General features: G+C 42.6%; 1 protein-coding gene across 1 annotated transcript; it reads right to left on the bottom strand.

The window, feature by feature from the left end:
- Positions 1-295: 295 nt before the first annotated feature.
- On the bottom strand, positions 296-13,333 carry bms1 (BMS1 ribosome biogenesis factor). Its single transcript, XM_086099254.1, has 23 exons — positions 13,097-13,333; positions 12,519-12,696; positions 11,916-12,106; positions 11,174-11,253; positions 10,779-10,967; positions 10,495-10,637; positions 9,959-10,080; positions 9,641-9,834; positions 9,382-9,524; positions 8,055-8,578; positions 6,790-6,891; positions 6,505-6,662; positions 6,340-6,421; positions 5,988-6,067; positions 5,381-5,566; positions 5,061-5,249; positions 4,808-4,988; positions 3,868-3,926; positions 3,421-3,543; positions 3,117-3,264; positions 2,113-2,288; positions 1,704-1,865; positions 296-665 (listed from the first exon to the last, which is right to left on the bottom strand). The coding sequence occupies exons 2-23, from the start codon at positions 12,689-12,691 to the stop codon at positions 441-443; spliced, it is 3,630 nt and encodes a 1,209-aa protein (XP_085955380.1). The 5' UTR covers positions 12,692-12,696; positions 13,097-13,333; the 3' UTR covers positions 296-440.
- Between the last annotated feature and the right edge of the window lie 3,904 nt (positions 13,334-17,237).

Below are 17,237 nucleotides of genomic sequence, written 5' to 3'. Positions count from 1 at the left end.
GAGTTCAATGAGTTGACAGAAGCCGCATACCGCTGTCATTAGGTGAAAATCCTAAAAATATATATAGACTAGCCCAAGAAAGCACCCCATTCCCAACATTTTAGATTGTGTACTAATTTAAAAAAAATTAATTAGTAACACCATTATTGATAGGATAGATTTGTGTGTGGGGGACTGGGGGGTGGGATTAATTTACATCACGGGTTAGCAAGAAGCGGCTTTGGAAAACTCAGGTGCTGGGTTCAAAACCTACCATACGATCTGGGCGATAATCACAGAACTAAGCACACTGAGAAACATGTAGTTACGTTTTAATAAAAGAAGGTCCACAAATCAGATCGACTTAACACGCAAAAAAATACTGCCGAATTCCGAAACTGCAGCAACCCACACCACTCAAGCATCTCAGTCTTCCTCCCGCGTGAAAACATCGTGTATTACTAATCTTTTGGAGTGCCCTTAAGACTGGACTTTTGTTTCTTTTGGTCCTTCTGTCCCATGATGCGGTAAAGATTTTTACGGGCTTCCTTCTGCCTCTTCAGTTTGGCCTCCTCGTCCTTCTCTTTCTGCCGCAGGAACTCCTTATGTTTGGCGTGCTGCACTGCGTGCGCTTTCTTTGTGTTGTAATTGTGGACTGTGCTCAGAGCCTGCAGAAGAGCCGCCACCTATCAAAAGAAAACGTTAGAAATCCGTTGCGTGATGAATTACTTGTCTTTCAAGTACAACTTACACAATTAATTGGTTCTGGAAGCAATTTCTTAACTAGAAAATTTTGTAAATCGAGACGCGTTTTCCATATAAATGTCCTAATCCGTTCCAAGGCCCCCAAAACTCAGACATAAATGTTTTCTAAAGCATAAAAATGCATCAAAATATGGAACAAATACATGTTACAATTAGATTATTGCATAATAAATGAGAGTTGTGAATAAAGTAAAAAACAAAGAATAGAGTAAAGAATAAAAATGACGGTCATTTAACGTTGAACTGCGTCCTCATCATTTCTTGCCCTCTTTAGTCCATGTTCTCTCTCAGAAGTGGCTTTTGCCTGGCGTTTTGTAAAGAACTGATCCAAGGACATTTGCTTTCGTCAGCTTTTAAAAATCCTTCGAAAATGTCCCAGGCAAACATCAGCATAGCAAGCGATCGCCGGACTGGAAACACTTTTTCTGGGTGATTCACATTTACGTAAAACTATCGGAACGCCTCATGGCCTGAGGGGCGAATGATGAGGACGTTGCATAGACACGGATCTATCTACATGTATTTGTCGATCTACACACACAGTAGAAGTCCCTCTTAGCCAATGGGATGCCAGGAAGATGCAAGGTAATAGCCAATGGCAGAGCAGCTGCGTTCAGGAAACTCGGAGTTGCGACGAGCTGCCCATACTGTGTTTTTTACCTTTCGTATCTTGACATTTCTTTCGTGATAGGGCAATATTTGCCCGTTGAGGCGTTTGGTAACTTGAACATTTCGTGTGGAGACGTTCGTAAGTAGAGGTACCACTGCAATCTCAATTGAGTGTCCGTTTCCACGTCGGATGACACAAAAATGTTTTCTTGGTTGCGATATTCTGAGACTAAAATATTCAAAGAATTCTCAGAATTAATGACGCAAGGTTGTAGAGAGTGAGCACGAATCCCACCGGCATCAACTTCCAATAATACCACGATTGGAATTACTTGTCCGGCTTTACTCGCCTTCCTTTCGTGAGGCTCCCTGATCACGCTGGGCCTCTGCATGTCTCTGGGTAGCTTTCCTTTGCGTTGCTGCTGCTTTGGTTTGCTCTTGTAGGGAAGAGACTTCTGCAGCTCTTTGGAGATGTGGAGGGGATTGAAATGCGCTTCTGTCCGCACCACAGGCTGATATCAAGAAGATTCACATTCACAGAATTAGGGTGACTTCTGGCAACCTACTCAAAGCCGTCAACTCTATGAAAGGATTCCATTTCCAAAAAAAAAAATCTCGCGCGCCTGCCTCGCCTCAGATTCTGAACATGCATCACAGACGAACATATTCATTTGATTGCTACACCGCAGTGATCTAAGCCACAAAATAAAAACTGCTGTTTGATGTCAACAAGACTATCATTTCACAGGTTGAGCCTACCTTGTACAGAGAGTCAGGATTGGGTTTGTTGCGGATTCCCAGGTCATGTTTGAGCTGCCCGAGGGTCCTCATGCCTGACCAGCTGTCCTTCTGACCCACAGGCAGCAGCAGAGAAGTGACCGGATTGTAGAGCTGCGGAACAGACACTGTGCACCAGGAGCGCAGGAACACAATATCTGCAAGACAGACAGAGGACCACAGCCTTTAAAAACCCTGTCATGTGATTTCAGTGTTGAATAAAACCTCGAGGCGCAATGCTGTTTTTACTCTGGAAAACAATCAACATTTGGACATATTTTCTGACATGTTACGAGCCGAAACATAATTTGGTGTTTGCACATTTGCTGCACGGTCAATTTGAAAGACCGTATTTTCCACACTAAAAGGCGCACTTTCAATGAATGGCCTATTTTGTAATTGTTTTCATATATTGGACGCACCGCATTATAAGACGCAATCTACAATGCAGCCACTAGATGGAGCAACGCTCAAGGAAATGCCGACAGAACGATCAGATGTCAGTAAAAGCTATTTAATAAAGCAGCGACACCGTTCACTTAACCAACAGCAAGTTAGAACATTGACTCGTTAACGTTGAACTCTCTTGCCGCTGCTCTATTTCCATGTTCAATTGCGTAACCCGATCGCCTTACGTTTGAACTCTGCGTTGTAAGCATGTCTCTAGCAAGGAGCCATTTTGGGGTCGACATATTACCGTAATAACCATACACAAGGCGCATCGGATTTTAAGGCGCGCTGTGAGCTTTTAAAAATCATTCACTCCCAAAGACGTTTTTAAACGTCCTTTCAGACTTGGTCTAGAATTGGGTGGTACTGAATGAGTTAAGAAAATGGAAGGCTTTTAGGTGCGCCTTTTAGTGCGGAAAATACACTATGTCCTCATGCTTGAAATTTCTGTACCAAATGGTATTGCAGAAGAAACGGTTCTATATATCAGCTGAATGCTTCATAGATTAGTCGAAAGGAGGGTTGGGGGGACTCACCACTCATCAACAGCTTGTCCTCAAATGTGGCTCTGTAGGATCCCGGTGGCGTCGATAGTGCTTTCTTGATTTGACCCCTGACGCCAGAAACCGTTCTTAAAGCGGCCCCTTCAAATTTCGCCACTTCCAGCACTGTGTTGAACATGCCCTACATCCAAAGGAGAAAGCGATAATGGCACCGCCACTCGGAAGACAAAACGCAGCTAAACTGACACCTGTCCATTATTCTGTACTTTATAGTTTGGAGGGACAGGGCGATGTATTTGACAATACAGCTCGACAAGTGAGAGTCAAAACCTCCTACCTTAATGAAACAAGTGTTCTTGAAGATCTTGTATGGGTAACCGATGAGTTTGAGCTTCTTGACGACAGTCACCGATTTATCCAGGTCGAGGACAACTCCGGTTGCCGCAATGCGGAAATTGGCCTGTGCGGAGGATAGACAAAAACGTCGAAGTGCAAACTACATTACCAACAAAAAGTGAGTGACACACAAAGGTGAATTTTTCAGGTTGAGCCTCGGGGTGACACAAGTTAAGGGCCAGAAAGCAACACGGATGTTTTTCTGAATAAAATAGCCTGCAAATGTGCTGTAGGAAATTGAAATTCCGTTTTGTTTTTTTTTACTCCTTTCATTTATCAGCCCGGTACTAAATGAAGTTTGGAGTTACATGACCAATGTGAGCTTCGCACAACCTGAAGACACATTCCACACAAAACGCTTGTAAAGTTCAGCAATAAATTTACTTACGTTAATTCCTGCTACCGTTTGCAGAGCCAGGAATCCTGTTCCCTGCGGTGTAATTGGACCTTTGGAGAGATAGAAGTGAGGGAATTATTGTGCAATAGGTTGGATACGGAATTTTTTTCAAGCACTTCTTTTATTACGCTCGGGATGTAAACAATATCCAAATACATGTTAAACCTCGGTTTTCGAAAGTCTCTGTTCTCGACCAAATCGGTTTTCCATCCAAAATTTTGAGGTTTTTATGCCTCGGATTACGACCGAAAATCGGTTCTCGACCAAACTGAGCGCACTTGAATGCGCCACTCGACTCTTCTCGCCATCCTTACACGCGGAACTGACGCTTCCTCGGATAGACAAGGAAGTGACGCTTCCTCGTGTAGCGTTCCATTGTGAGCAGATGTGTTCAATAAAGACTTTTTTTTTTTTAAAAAGAGCGCGGTTTCGGTTTTCGAACAAGTCGGTTTTCTAACAGCCTTCTGGAACGGATTATGGTTGAAAACCGAGGTATGACTGTATCACGATATGAACTTCACGAGCCTACGCTAGATGCTATGCTAACAGATGACGTGGAATCGCCACAACCGTGGACTGCCGTTTATAATACACTGCCCAGCTCAACATTATAACAATAGAGAAAAGCCAGTTTGAGCCGGAGCGTTTTGCGGAGAGAGTGAAAATTACAAAGTGAAATAAATCATATCTTGCTCATATCTCAACCGATTTTGACTTCGCCTATTTTTCCTCAACAAAACGCGTACGCTTGCCTGCCAGTATTCCCGAGTTCACAAACCCCCCAAGAATCCATCTTGTACATGTCCTCCGATTGGCTGGTGACAAGTCCAGGTTGGACTCTGTCAAAATTGTGTCCAAATGGAGAGCCACCAGCGATTTTTATTGCCCCCCCCATCCATCCCCCGAGCTGCATTTTCTTTTTTCGACTTACCCCAGATGGAGGCGCCACAGTGCATGTGCTGTGGTGTGTACTTAAGAAGGCGGTGTCGCCCGTTGTGATCCTCAATATGGTAAAGGGGCATGGTCTGGAAACGGCGCCAGCCTAGCGATAGTATGAGCGGGTCCCGTGTCTTCAGGATGCGGTTATACCAACGATGTTTCTTCAGTCTCATCTAAGAGGCAGACGCATGCACTTAAAATAAACAAAAAGTGAATTCACAGCGAAGTCAACCAACTCGACATACCTGGAGATAGCCAGCACTCCCCTCATTGGAACCCAAGCCACCGATGATGATGGGATAGTGCGGATCGAAGTTTGTGACGAATTCACAGGGTAGCGAGGGGATCTCCAACCTGACGTACATTCCTGGCCGGAAACCTTCATACTGCACTCTTGTCTCGTCATCCAAATCCTCAAACTCGGCCCTGTTCAGCTGTGGAAAAATACAAATCATAATAAGGCTCAGAGATGAGGATGACGTACGTACGCTATTATCATCAGGTTGCGACTTTCATGGAAAAAGAAATTGATACAAATTGATACACTGCACATGTGTGAAAATACCTCCGCCTGCTTCTGCATCTCCTCCTTGAGATCGTCAAAGTAAGTGGCGTCGCCGTCATCGTACTCGGCGTCAAACCGCTCTTTCAGCCGCCGCTTTTTATCCAAGCGCTTGTTTTTCTGCGCGTCGTCATCGTCCGCAGTCATCGGCGCCTCTTCGGCATCGCCGTCTTCATCGCTCTCGTTATTCTGTCGGTTATAATTAACAAATACCATTCAAGCATAAAAAAAAAATTTAAAAAAAATTGGAAAAAGAGTTAGTTTCTATATTTATGACTTCTAAATGTTTATAATGTAGACAAAAAAAAAAAAAAAAGAAATACACTCGATGTGGAGATGTGGCTCAGCCAAAACAAAACTGTTAACTTGAATAATAACTCCACTTGTTTGATGGTCGTAGAACTCTTTATTCCGCGACCAACCTTGAGCAACAGAACGACAACTGAACTCACCCCCCAAAACCCGTGCTCTCATTCCCTCTTTGAGGCAACACTGCCCCCTAGCAGTGTGGTATTGTAATGGTTATTACTAAAAATAAAACAACAAAAACTGCTCAATTCAGATGAACACTTCCACGTTCATCCGTCTGTCGTGAATTTCACAAACCCACCTGAGATTGATCCTGGGCCTCAATTGCGCCTTTGTGGACTTCGCCCGTTTCCAGATCTTCAAAATCTCCGTACATCTCGTCTAGACGAAAGTAGTCCTTTGTGAATCATCAGATGTAATGACAAGAAACATACACCCAAAATATAGAAAGAACTAAAAACGGTTCAAAGTAATTTGTAAAAATGCCTCAGAGCAAAAGTTTGCCTCCATCCACTCTGCAGCATACACACGAGCACGAATTATCATTTCTGAACATTCCATGAATTTATTTCCCACATATCAGATTTTTCGGGCTGAAAATGAAGTGCTACATTTCATCGAGAGAACTCCCCGAGTGGGCTTTTTCTATTTACCATGCTCCTTCAAGAGTGTGGTCGCATCTTGGTCCGCCTCCCACTTCCCCGTGACAAAGCAATCCTTAATGGAGTCCAGCATCTGGATGGGGATAAATTCAAACCCCACTGTGGTATTTTCACCGAAATGAGATACGAGCCCGTTTGTGTGCCATCAAATCTTACCTCCTCCAGATCCCAGTTGTGGGAGGAATCGGGGTTGAAATGGGAACAATCGAGAGCATTTGCTTGAAACCTTCGACTCTTCTGAGGGCGGTTGACCCGAAAGAGTCCTCCCAACTCCTCGTCAACATCATCACCGTCCTCTTCCTCTTTTGAGTCGGCTACCATAAGGAATATAAACAGCAGAAATAATTCCATTTACAGTATGTAACGTCCGAAATACATCTGTGTGCCTCTTCGAGCACGACCATCTTTGGATATCATATAATGCGGGTGATTGGTTGATACCTGAACCATAAACTAGTTTTCGCAGGTTGGGCATAGCCTTTTGTTGGCGTAAAAATGCTTCAGATGCCTTCTGCTGTAGACGGTCTTTCCAACGCAGAGCCCCTGTTGACCCAAACAAAAACAAAAAAAATACCCACAAACTTCACTTTACTTTACAATGTCAATGTTGGGAATACATTTCGTATTGGAATATTTGCATATTCATGAGCAGCATTTCTTTTTTAAATCAGGTGCTCTGAAAGGCACTTTGACCATGTAGCCAACGCGTGTCTTTTTTCTTTTTTTTTTTTTTTAAAGTACGTTTTCTGAAATGGTCTTCACGTCGATTAAAGCGGTCGGCAATTTCCCGCCGCTACAATGCGGTTCCTTGTGACAGCAGTTGGGAAGCAATGGCGCAGAGTTGACCATGACTTGTGATTATGTTTACCAGCTAAAGTGAATCATATTTGAAACTATGAAGAATAATCCCACTCACTTTTAGATCATTTCCCTTGGAGGGCCGTTATGACTGAAACTGTTACTGTAATATGGGGTTTTGGCGACAAGAAAATGCTTACAATACCTCTCTTATTTATTACGTATATGAATATGAATATTCGTGCAGATTTTAGCAAGCATCATGGAAGTTGACATGTTTGATTTGCTTTCGCGGGCCACACAAAATGATGTGGTGGGCCGGATCTGGCCCCCGGGCCTCGAGTTTGACTCCGGTGATGTATATGTATTCTACCCATCCATCCATCCATCCATTTTCCGATCTGCTTATCCTCACAAGGGTCGCTGGGCGTGCTGGAGCCTATCCCAGCTGTCTTCGGGCAGTAGGCGGGGGACACCCTGAACCGGTTGCCAGCCAATCACGGGGCACACAGAGACGAACAACCATACGTGCTCAAACTCACACCTAGGGACAATTTAGACGATTCAATCAGACTGTCATGTATGTTTTTGGAATGTGAGAGGAAACAAGAGTACCCGGAGAAAACCCACGCAGACCCGGAGAGAACATGCAAACTCCATACAGGAAGGTCGGAGCCGGGATCGAACCTACGACCTCGGCACTGTGAGGTCGACGCGCTAGCCACTGGGCCACCGGGCCGCCGCGGTTACTACAGTGGCCTTATTTGATCAGGTTACAGGTTATCATGATTCGTGCATGAAAGGGTTCATCTATTTTCAAGTTGGATTTCGCATCGAAAACGGTTTACATATTGCGCCTTGAAAAGCGTAATAAAAAAACGATTCCAAAAACGAAAACGGGCATTCACCCAGCTCTTCTTGTGCTTCCTCTTCATTTTCACTCGCTGTCTTTTTCACCGCGGTTTGAGCCATGCCCTCCTCTTCCTCTTTGGACAACTCATCGTCATCATCATCATCGTCATCATCATCCATCTCTTCATCGGCGCTCTCTTCCTCATCTTCAGAGCAATGTCCAGAGTCTGCCGCTCTGCCAGCCTCCCCTTCCTCCTCACTCATCTCGAGGTCGTCCCCACTGTCCGCGAAAACAGGCAACTCGGCCACCGCTCCCGTCACATCTTTTCTCTCCTCCAGCTTGCGTTTCTTAACCGTCGGCCCACCGTGATCGCTCGTCTCTCTCATACCACCGGCTGCATTGTCATTTGTATCCTCCTGCTCCTCGGCGTCACTTTCCTCAATGTCACTGTCTTCATTTTCACTGGAGTCACTGGCGTCCCCTTTGTCATCGTCCGCTTCTTCGGTGAAGATGACCTTTCTCCGCTCTCTGTGGCTAATAGGATCCCAAATACGCTCCTCCACGTGGCCCTCGTTTTCGCTGTCTCAAGAGAATGTCACAGAGAATGTCAGACGCATTACAAATTTCTCTCATTTATTTCTACTCTTCTGGCCGGGGGTGCGATTTATACTCTGGATCGATTTATGTGTGAAATTATAAACACGTTATTACATCATTTCACATGTTATTTTCACATTAAACCACAAGAGCGCGCTCTAGGCCTAGGTTGATAAGTCAAAGATGACTGACTAAGCGATGAGGAGGCATCTTTTTATAAAAGTGACACAGAGGATGAAGATGTCATTGAAATTAGTGATTTGGAGTAACACTGATGATTTTGGTCAACTTGTTAGCATACTCTTTATGCTATAGTTATTTGACTAAAGCTTAATATGTAACGTGAACATAACAAGCGCGTTCTCAGTTCGTTGTTGATGCGTCACGTCCCATTAGCATGTCGTACATTAATATTCAGCGTGTCGTTTTATTTTTATTTTAAATTGCCTTTCAAGATGACATGTCTGTTCTTGGTGTTGGATTTTAGCAAATCAATTTCCCCCGGAAAATGAGACTAATACTCCAGTGCGTATTATATATGTATGTATTTTTCTTCTTTATTGTGCATTTTATGGCTGGTGCGATTGATACTCCGGAGTGATTTATAATCCAGAAAATACGGTATCAAAAAAAAAAACCAAAACACTAAAATGCAAGCTAGGCCTTTAGTTGTCTTTTGTTCAATCAAAACAAAACAAAAAAAAATCAAAACACTATGTGCACGCATGCCAATTTCTTTCCCTCGTCCGATCCAAAACCATTATTTTGAACACTCTCTGTTTCACCTGCTTTGTACGTTGACATCTGCAGAGTCCAGCGTGGCAGAGCCGCTGAAAAGGGTCACCTTGCTGGCAGCCATCTTGGCGTCCAAAGTGGCATGCGTGTCAATAAGAGATTGGACAAGCTCCGTGCTGGGTCTAATCTCCTCCTGTGTCAAAGAAGTCACACATTTTAGTGAACACTGAAAACCTTCAGATGAGATTAAAATATATATATATATATATATTTTTTTTTTTTTGCACGATAATTGTGATGATCCCACACCTGCTCTTGTTGAACATGGCATGCAGGAAGGTCGATGTATACAGCATCTTTGTCATACACCACTCCACCAACCCCAGCCATGGGTGCATAAAGCAGACGCTCTTTCTCATTCAGTGCCCTTTTTTTCTGAGCACCAGGAAGTGGACAAGGATCGGGCAGAAAATTCACTTCGACGACCTGGAAGTCTCCAACGCCTTGAGAAGAGGAGAGAAGACGCCTTTTTTTTTTTCTCCTTCTTTTTATCATGCCGGACTGATTCGAAACATTGTCAAATTGGCCAGTGAAAAGCTAAACGTTTCAAAACTTTGACGGACATACCTGGAATATGGATTTGGCTTTTGTTTTTGAAATATGTGCCTCGCAAGTAGCCATACAGCGACACTCTTCGATCACATTTCAGGTCGGTCCGGATCTTTTCCGGGTCAGTCAAATCCTCCATGCTGTGAGGAGATTAAGACAAGGTCACATCTGTGTTTATTTCAGGGCAATGATTTTTATTTTTTTTTAAATATATTTACACATTGTTTCTAAACTTGTGTGTGATTTTTTGGGTGAATCCTGTTTTAGTAACCGCTAGCATCATAGTCAGCCACTGATGTGCGTGCCTGCGTAATGGATGTACCAGGAACTCACGCATTGACAGAGGTTCCGAGTTGATCAATATCCGTTATTTCTTTAATGGACTATTCTTTTGTGATTTAAATTAGACAGAATTAGCGCACGAAAGTCCCAACCCTAGTATTTTTTCTTTCACACGGTTAATGATTAACCACAACCCCAGATTTCATTGTTGAGGAAAAACTAAACAAAAACAAAAAACAGAGTACGATGTCTTCCCGAGGATGCGGACTCACCGATCCACAAGCAAATAAGGATGCGATGTCTGCCAAACCAAGGGGCGAAACTTCATGACTGAGATGAAGCGGCCAAGGTTCTTCACTTCTTGCGTTTGATACTCCCCGTACACCATTCCAGACAGATAAAAAAGCTTGGCGCCCTGCAGTTTTCAAACAATTGCCGTGTTAGCACAGGAGCAACGTTTTGACACGCTCACAAGGCTCAGGATTGATCTGGCGGCTTTCGGGGGGAAGGGGGCTGCGAATGTGGGTAGGACTGAAAGTAGGAAAATGTTATTTACCTGGTAGACCTCGGTCCAGAAGCGATGTTTAAGGTTTTTCTTGGTCTTTCTTAGTGTCTTGTTGTTCTTAAAAGAATCTAGGTGAGTGAGCACACCCATGATACGAGGGAAACCGTGCACTTGGCATATGTTGAGAAATTCAAATGTTTCCATTTCAAAGCCAAAGCTGGCATCGATCAACATCAGAACCTAAAAAGCAAGAGACACTTTATTTCTTCGATAGTGCAGAAAATTCGGTAAACCTGTATATTGACTATTTTAATCACTGATCAATGCAGAAAATTCAGTTTTGAAATTGCCATGAATAGGCATCTTCCAAAGTCCATTTTGGAGGTTCTACTGTCACTGCTCAGTAATTCCTGATTAAAATATTGGTGTTCAGAGTCGACACTTACCAGGTCGGCCACTTTTGCAAGGTCGATCATTGTGTTGATATCATTGTTACACTCCATGAAAGTGAGACGACGCTTCTTGCCTAAGGGGAACGAGAAACAAAAGGCTTCATTAAACTAACGGGTAGTTGCAGCAACGTTTGACTCATCCCATCGGCGTTTGCGACATTCTGCAGGCCTGTTCTTAAAATAGCTCATCAGTGATGGGATATTGTGATTTCCTCGATATGTTCTACAGGTGATCATTTGAAAATGTGAACACTGAGAAAGATTAATGGAAATATTATTGCACAATGATATGAATTGATTCATACCTTGTGAAATCATTGTTTTATTGTAATCATTTTTTGTTGTTGTTATTTCAGAAGTGTGTATCAAACAGGCCGCCGACACCTGATAAATTGTAAATGATTTCACGGACGCAAGGCATCATGGAGACAGGTACTAAAATAACTGTGACGTTATTGCGAGGATGCATGCAAGCAGCCTACTTAATTGGACAATTGGATCATCCCTAATTGACTCGCAACACAGTGTACAGTACTGCGGTTCATGCCACCCACAATGACTGCTGATGCACTTTTTATTCCGTCATTATTTATTGACAAGTGATTCTGAATCATTTAAATCTGCGCATGCAATCCATCTAATAATTTCTCTGACTTCAACAAATAATAAGTGTCATTAACCCCCCCCCCCATATAATATCCTATTCATACACTCGGATATAATAAGCTAAGCGCACCTGAGACGATGGTGACAGGCCCACATATATCTCCAAGCTTCTGACGCGTGAAGTTTTTGATCAGGCAACGGATTAGGGTACTTTTCCCCACCTTGGGGGGTCCGACTATGACAATCACGACCGGAGGAGGCTCCAGGGGTGTTCGATCCACAAGGGGTATGTGGTGTTTTTTGGCCTTTATGTCCTGTGCCCTGTAAACAGACACATAAAAACATATGTTACATTGATTTCATACACTCAATACAAACCCATTTCCAATGACATTGGTACGATGCTGAAAGGTGCATTCAGGTTTTGGAGAAACATATGCCGCCATCCTAGCAACGTCTTTTTCAGTGACGCCCCTGCTTATTTCAGCAAGACAATGCCAAAACAGATTCTGCACACGTTACAACAGTGTGGCTTCGCAGTATAAGAGTGTGGGTACTAAACTGGCCTGCCTGCCTGCAGTCCAGTCCTGTCCCCCAATGAAAATGTGTGCCACATTATGAAATGTCCACTATATAAAAAATGTGTGTGTGTGTATGTTTAACACAACATCCTAGATCAATACAGATAGAGTAGAATTTAGATAACACAGAAACCTGTTTAAGCTCTACTTACCTGTGGAAGGTTTTGGCCATGCGTACAGCCGACTGTACTCCAAAGGCTTTGGGGTTACGTTTACGTTCATCCTTCTCTGTTGAGCTCCCCTGCTTCTTCAATTTCTTTCTCTCTGCCTTTGGTCCACTGTGTTTCTGCTGATGTTTCCTCTGTTCCTTAACACTGCCATCCATTCTGTCTGCGATGACAAAATCGCAGCATACGAATATACATTTTGCAAATATGCACTGGTTTTGCAAGTCTTTCTGGCAGCCACTTTTTCAGCCTGCGTCAAACCAAACCTAGTGGCAATTTTTTTAATAGTGTTGTTATGAAGCTACATAACCACATGGGATAAAATGATCAAATTTGGCACTGCATCATAGACCTGAAATCCCAGTAAAAAATGTCCATCATCATCAATCCCCCCCCCCCCCCCCCCCCGCTCCCAAACAAACATACAAAAAAATCCACGCGGATAACTTTGTTGCTATTGCATTCGGAGGTCGTGGCCGCTATAAAGTCATTTCTTCACTAGAAAGCGTTACAGTGTAGCGATGTTTTTAATCTAGTTAACGTTATTGTTGTTATTTACTCACCCGGGAATGTGGGGACTGAAAAGGAGTCGATTTTTTATTTTGAGATGTTGACAGAGGCTTGGGTGAGCATTAGGAGATCCGTTTTTGCAGGCAAAATCCTTTTTGTCTCCCCGTAGGCAAATAATTTGTCAAAATAGAGTCAATGTGTAAAAACCGAAATGAAAGCTTTTGAAACAAAGCTGAAAAGAAAAACACCAAAGTAAACGTGAATTCTCTTTCCACATGTATTCGGTCACCTTCGACCCGGAAATGAATTTTCTTGGTTTTTCTTCTTCTTCCTTTTCTTTAATGGGCGAGCGGTAAACCAGCGATCACGTATCGCCACTTATTGGACTGGAATGCGAAAGGGTAGAAAAGCAGGAACTAACATTTAACAAAAAAACAATCAATTTATAGACTCTCAGATATATTTAAGTAACTGGATCGGATTTTGGGCTTTTACTGCAGCCTAATGCTACTTGTTTTTCTAAAGTGTGGAATTCATTGCATGCTGAACACGGGTTACTGATGGATAAGGTAATAAAATATTGATTAAAAAATGCATACCTACTGCAATTGTTGCAAAACACTATCCTTTTTTTACGCAGAAGTTTATGTGAGCACCGAGTGTGTGTGATTTTAGCAGCTGCCTGGCTTACAATGTGACAAGAATCACCTCTGCTTGTCACTACAGGTCGCTGGCGTACATAGATGAAGAAAGATATACAGCGCAATGCTCCCTTGAAAGACAAATAATCCAATTTTTCCAAGTTTTTTTCAGGATACATGCTGTCGCATGATTCAAAAAAATGGTCTTGAGGAGTGAGCAAAGATTTAGGTAACGCTGGGAGACCGTGCTTGCAAACAACACAAGCAGCAGTTAGTCAGGGATTGGCAATTTTTAAAAAATGCCAACTGCTTGCTTCAAGCTGTTAGGTGTAAAATTGAACGGAACTAAGAGATTTATTTGTTGTGTATTTAACCACACAGCCAAATTGTATCCCAGAATTCCGCTAGCTTAATGCTAACACAATGCAAAATGGCATAGACGTGCCAAACAAACAAGCATCGATTTTGTAGTGTTTAACTCTTCAAGAAATCGGATACTGGTGCACAAATGGTACAGCAACACATGGAGACAGACAATGTGAACTCACAGGGATATATTCTTTACTCTCTGCAAAGACTGCTCTTATTGCAGTTTCTTGAGCATTTGTGAGCTGTTTCATGTTTATATGCATGTACATATTATACTGTTCCCTGGTGGCCATGGTGCACCTGCCAAATGGAGGGACACAATGTATTAAACATGAAATCATGACGCCCAAACTAATTCAGTCTTCACACTCAAATGAATTATGAGATTACTGTCATGTATCTTTTTATAAAGTACAATACTGGAGAAATTAATTTTTCAAAGGTCCGGCATTTGCATAGCATTTTATTGGAGGCTAAAATTGATGAATGGCATTTCCATTCATTTCAACAGTGAATGATGATTTGAGATACGAGTGTTGTGTATAGAATGAAATAAACACAGAACTCAAGACCTGTATTTGAAATGAAGAAATAAATTTGTGACAAAATAAGCAAAATTGAATAATTACCTTTGGCACCCCAGTTGAGGAATCACTGGTGTACAATGTCCTAGATATCAGATTGAATAGAAACAGACTATAGAGAGAGGCACACAGCACACACGAGTACAGTTAGTTGATGAATTGGTCCACTTACATTGGTGCAGTGTTTTTTGGAGGAATGATCCGTCATTTAGTAGAGATGTCCTGATGTTATGAGTGTGAGGTAAGCGAGAAGCAATGAGGAGATGAATGACACAATAGCCCATATTTCTACCTCACTGAGCCTGGCTGTTGCCACTTTGTACAATGAATGCAAGGATTGCCAATTAATTAGTTCCACACAAATAAAGTCTGGTCCTCACATCTACTATTATTTATTGTTTTTTCTTTTAAATTCATGTGTTTAATTGACATTCAGTTCTGAATAAATCTAAACTGTCTCACATTGGAACCTCAGCAATGTTTTTGTTTTGATTAGGATGGCCCCTTTGGGCGACCGGTTAGCGCGTCCGCCTCACAGTGCAGAGGTGCATGGTTCGATTCCGGCTCCGGCCTTCCTGTGTGGAGTTTGCATGTTCTCCCCGGGCCTGCGTGGGTTTTCTCCGGGTACTCCAGTTTCCTCCCACATTCCAAACACATGCGTGGCAGGTTAATGCAACATTCTAAATTGTCCCTGGTTGTTCGTCTCTGCGTGCCCTGCGATTGGTTGGCAACCGGTTCAGGGTGTCCCCTGGCCTGCCTGCCCGAAGACAGCTGGGATAGGCTCCTACACTCCCCACGACCCTTGTAAGGATAAAGCGGATCAGAAAATAGATGGATGGATGGATGGATGGATGGATCATTTTTGAAAATTCCTTTTGCTGTCTGGTCTTGCCTACCTGCTTCCTTCCACTTGGTTCCTCAGCCCTGCTAAACATTGTAATCAACTATACATTTTTACCATTGAATATTCTGTACATACTTTGTAGATTGAGAGAATATTCAAAAAGAAATATATTGTATAATCAATATTTTTTAAGATGTCTTCAAGTCGTTTTCAGCAAACAGAGCTTGCAACGAAAAAAGTAATAGGGTTTAACTGAACACATCGTCTAATTCTGTCTGAATGCGGGTTAGACAAGCTGTTCATTTTGCAGACACGGAAACCATCATATTTTTAAAAAGGGTGGTTTGCGCCGCTGTGGGCGTAAACACCACCATTCCTCTCATTCCCTTTAAAAGTGGTTCACTCATATCTTGCATGGCTGGAACACCGTTATTGCGCTGGCCAGTCTGGCAACAGACTTGTGCTGGGAAAAAATTCACCAAGATCGCACTTGACTCGCGGTCAGTTTATTGCGTTGGATTTAGACGTGACCCCAGCAGCCATGCACTGTAAATTCTACAGCTTTATTTTGTTGGAACCCCCCCCCCCCTCCCCCCAGTCCCACCCACCTTGGCGCAAAAACAGTCTGACAAATTCCCAAAGAGGAGCAGCAATCCCTGCATCAAAATACACAAGCCTTTCAACATTTACAAAAATAGAACTCAGGGCAGTAAATTTTCTATGACATATTTGTTAGGCCTTATGACCATGACTCTTGCGCCACACAACGTCATTCCTTTTTTTAACCATACAACACTCCATAAGAGGTTAAATTCTGTGGCAATTTTAAGCAGCATGACTTGTGAAATCCGCACATAGACACACATAATCACAAAATCTCATTTGCCAATCGTTTGTGACCTATGAGGTGGCCGTAACATGTCCCTTTTACTTCCTTATTTTGGCTTTGTTGTTCCCCTCGGGGCATGCTTACATTGTACACACAGAAACTAACACTTATAAACATAACAATTGCACAATATTTTCACTCTTGAAGTATGTGCTTCACAGATCCTAGACTTAATTTCACAATGGTGTGACATGTTCATGGTAGATATATTCTTTTGGATCTTAAGGTGAAGCCTATAAAATTCGGATTAGACCAAAATGAGCAAACTCACCAGTCCCGTCTGCTATTCCAGCTGAATGAGGCATCAATGTAAAAAATTGAATAATCCTTAACCCTTTCAGGGACAATGATACCTACAGTTGACAGATTATCAATTGCTGTCATCTCTTCTTTGTTTTGGGATCTGGGTGGCCCTAATTTTCATCTTAATAATACATCACATACATACCCGGGCATTTTAACATCCATGACGTTGTGTCTGGTTCATATCTGCTGAAATATGACAATTCTCTGTAATATTTAATGACATCACGGGAATAAGAAAGAGCAAACTTGATGGTGGCAAAATAACATTACTGCCAAGGCTAGGCTCACGGAAATTCACACGATGATGCGATTAGTTTCAGCTACATAGTGTTTCTTTGATTGAATTAGTCTCATGTGCTCAATGGAAATGTGGACGCATATATATTGCATTTACTGTGGTGAAATTAAAAGACCCCTGAATTTCACAGTTAATGTATCAATTTAAATTGTCTGCTGATGAGGTCTTCAGATGAGCTTTTTTTAACCCTTTACTGCAGGGGTGTCGAACTCATTTTTGTCGCGGGCCACTTTGGAGTTACATCTTCCCTCGGAGGGCCGTTA

Source organism: Hippocampus guttulatus, chromosome 19, assembly GCF_054856545.1.
Source record: "Hippocampus guttulatus isolate MCC_2025c chromosome 19, RoL_Hgut_1.0, whole genome shotgun sequence".
NCBI classification, from domain to species: Eukaryota; Metazoa; Chordata; class Actinopteri; order Syngnathiformes; family Syngnathidae; genus Hippocampus; species Hippocampus guttulatus.
Note: the sequence above shows the minus strand (reverse complement) of the source record. Positions and strands in the feature narration are given on the sequence as shown.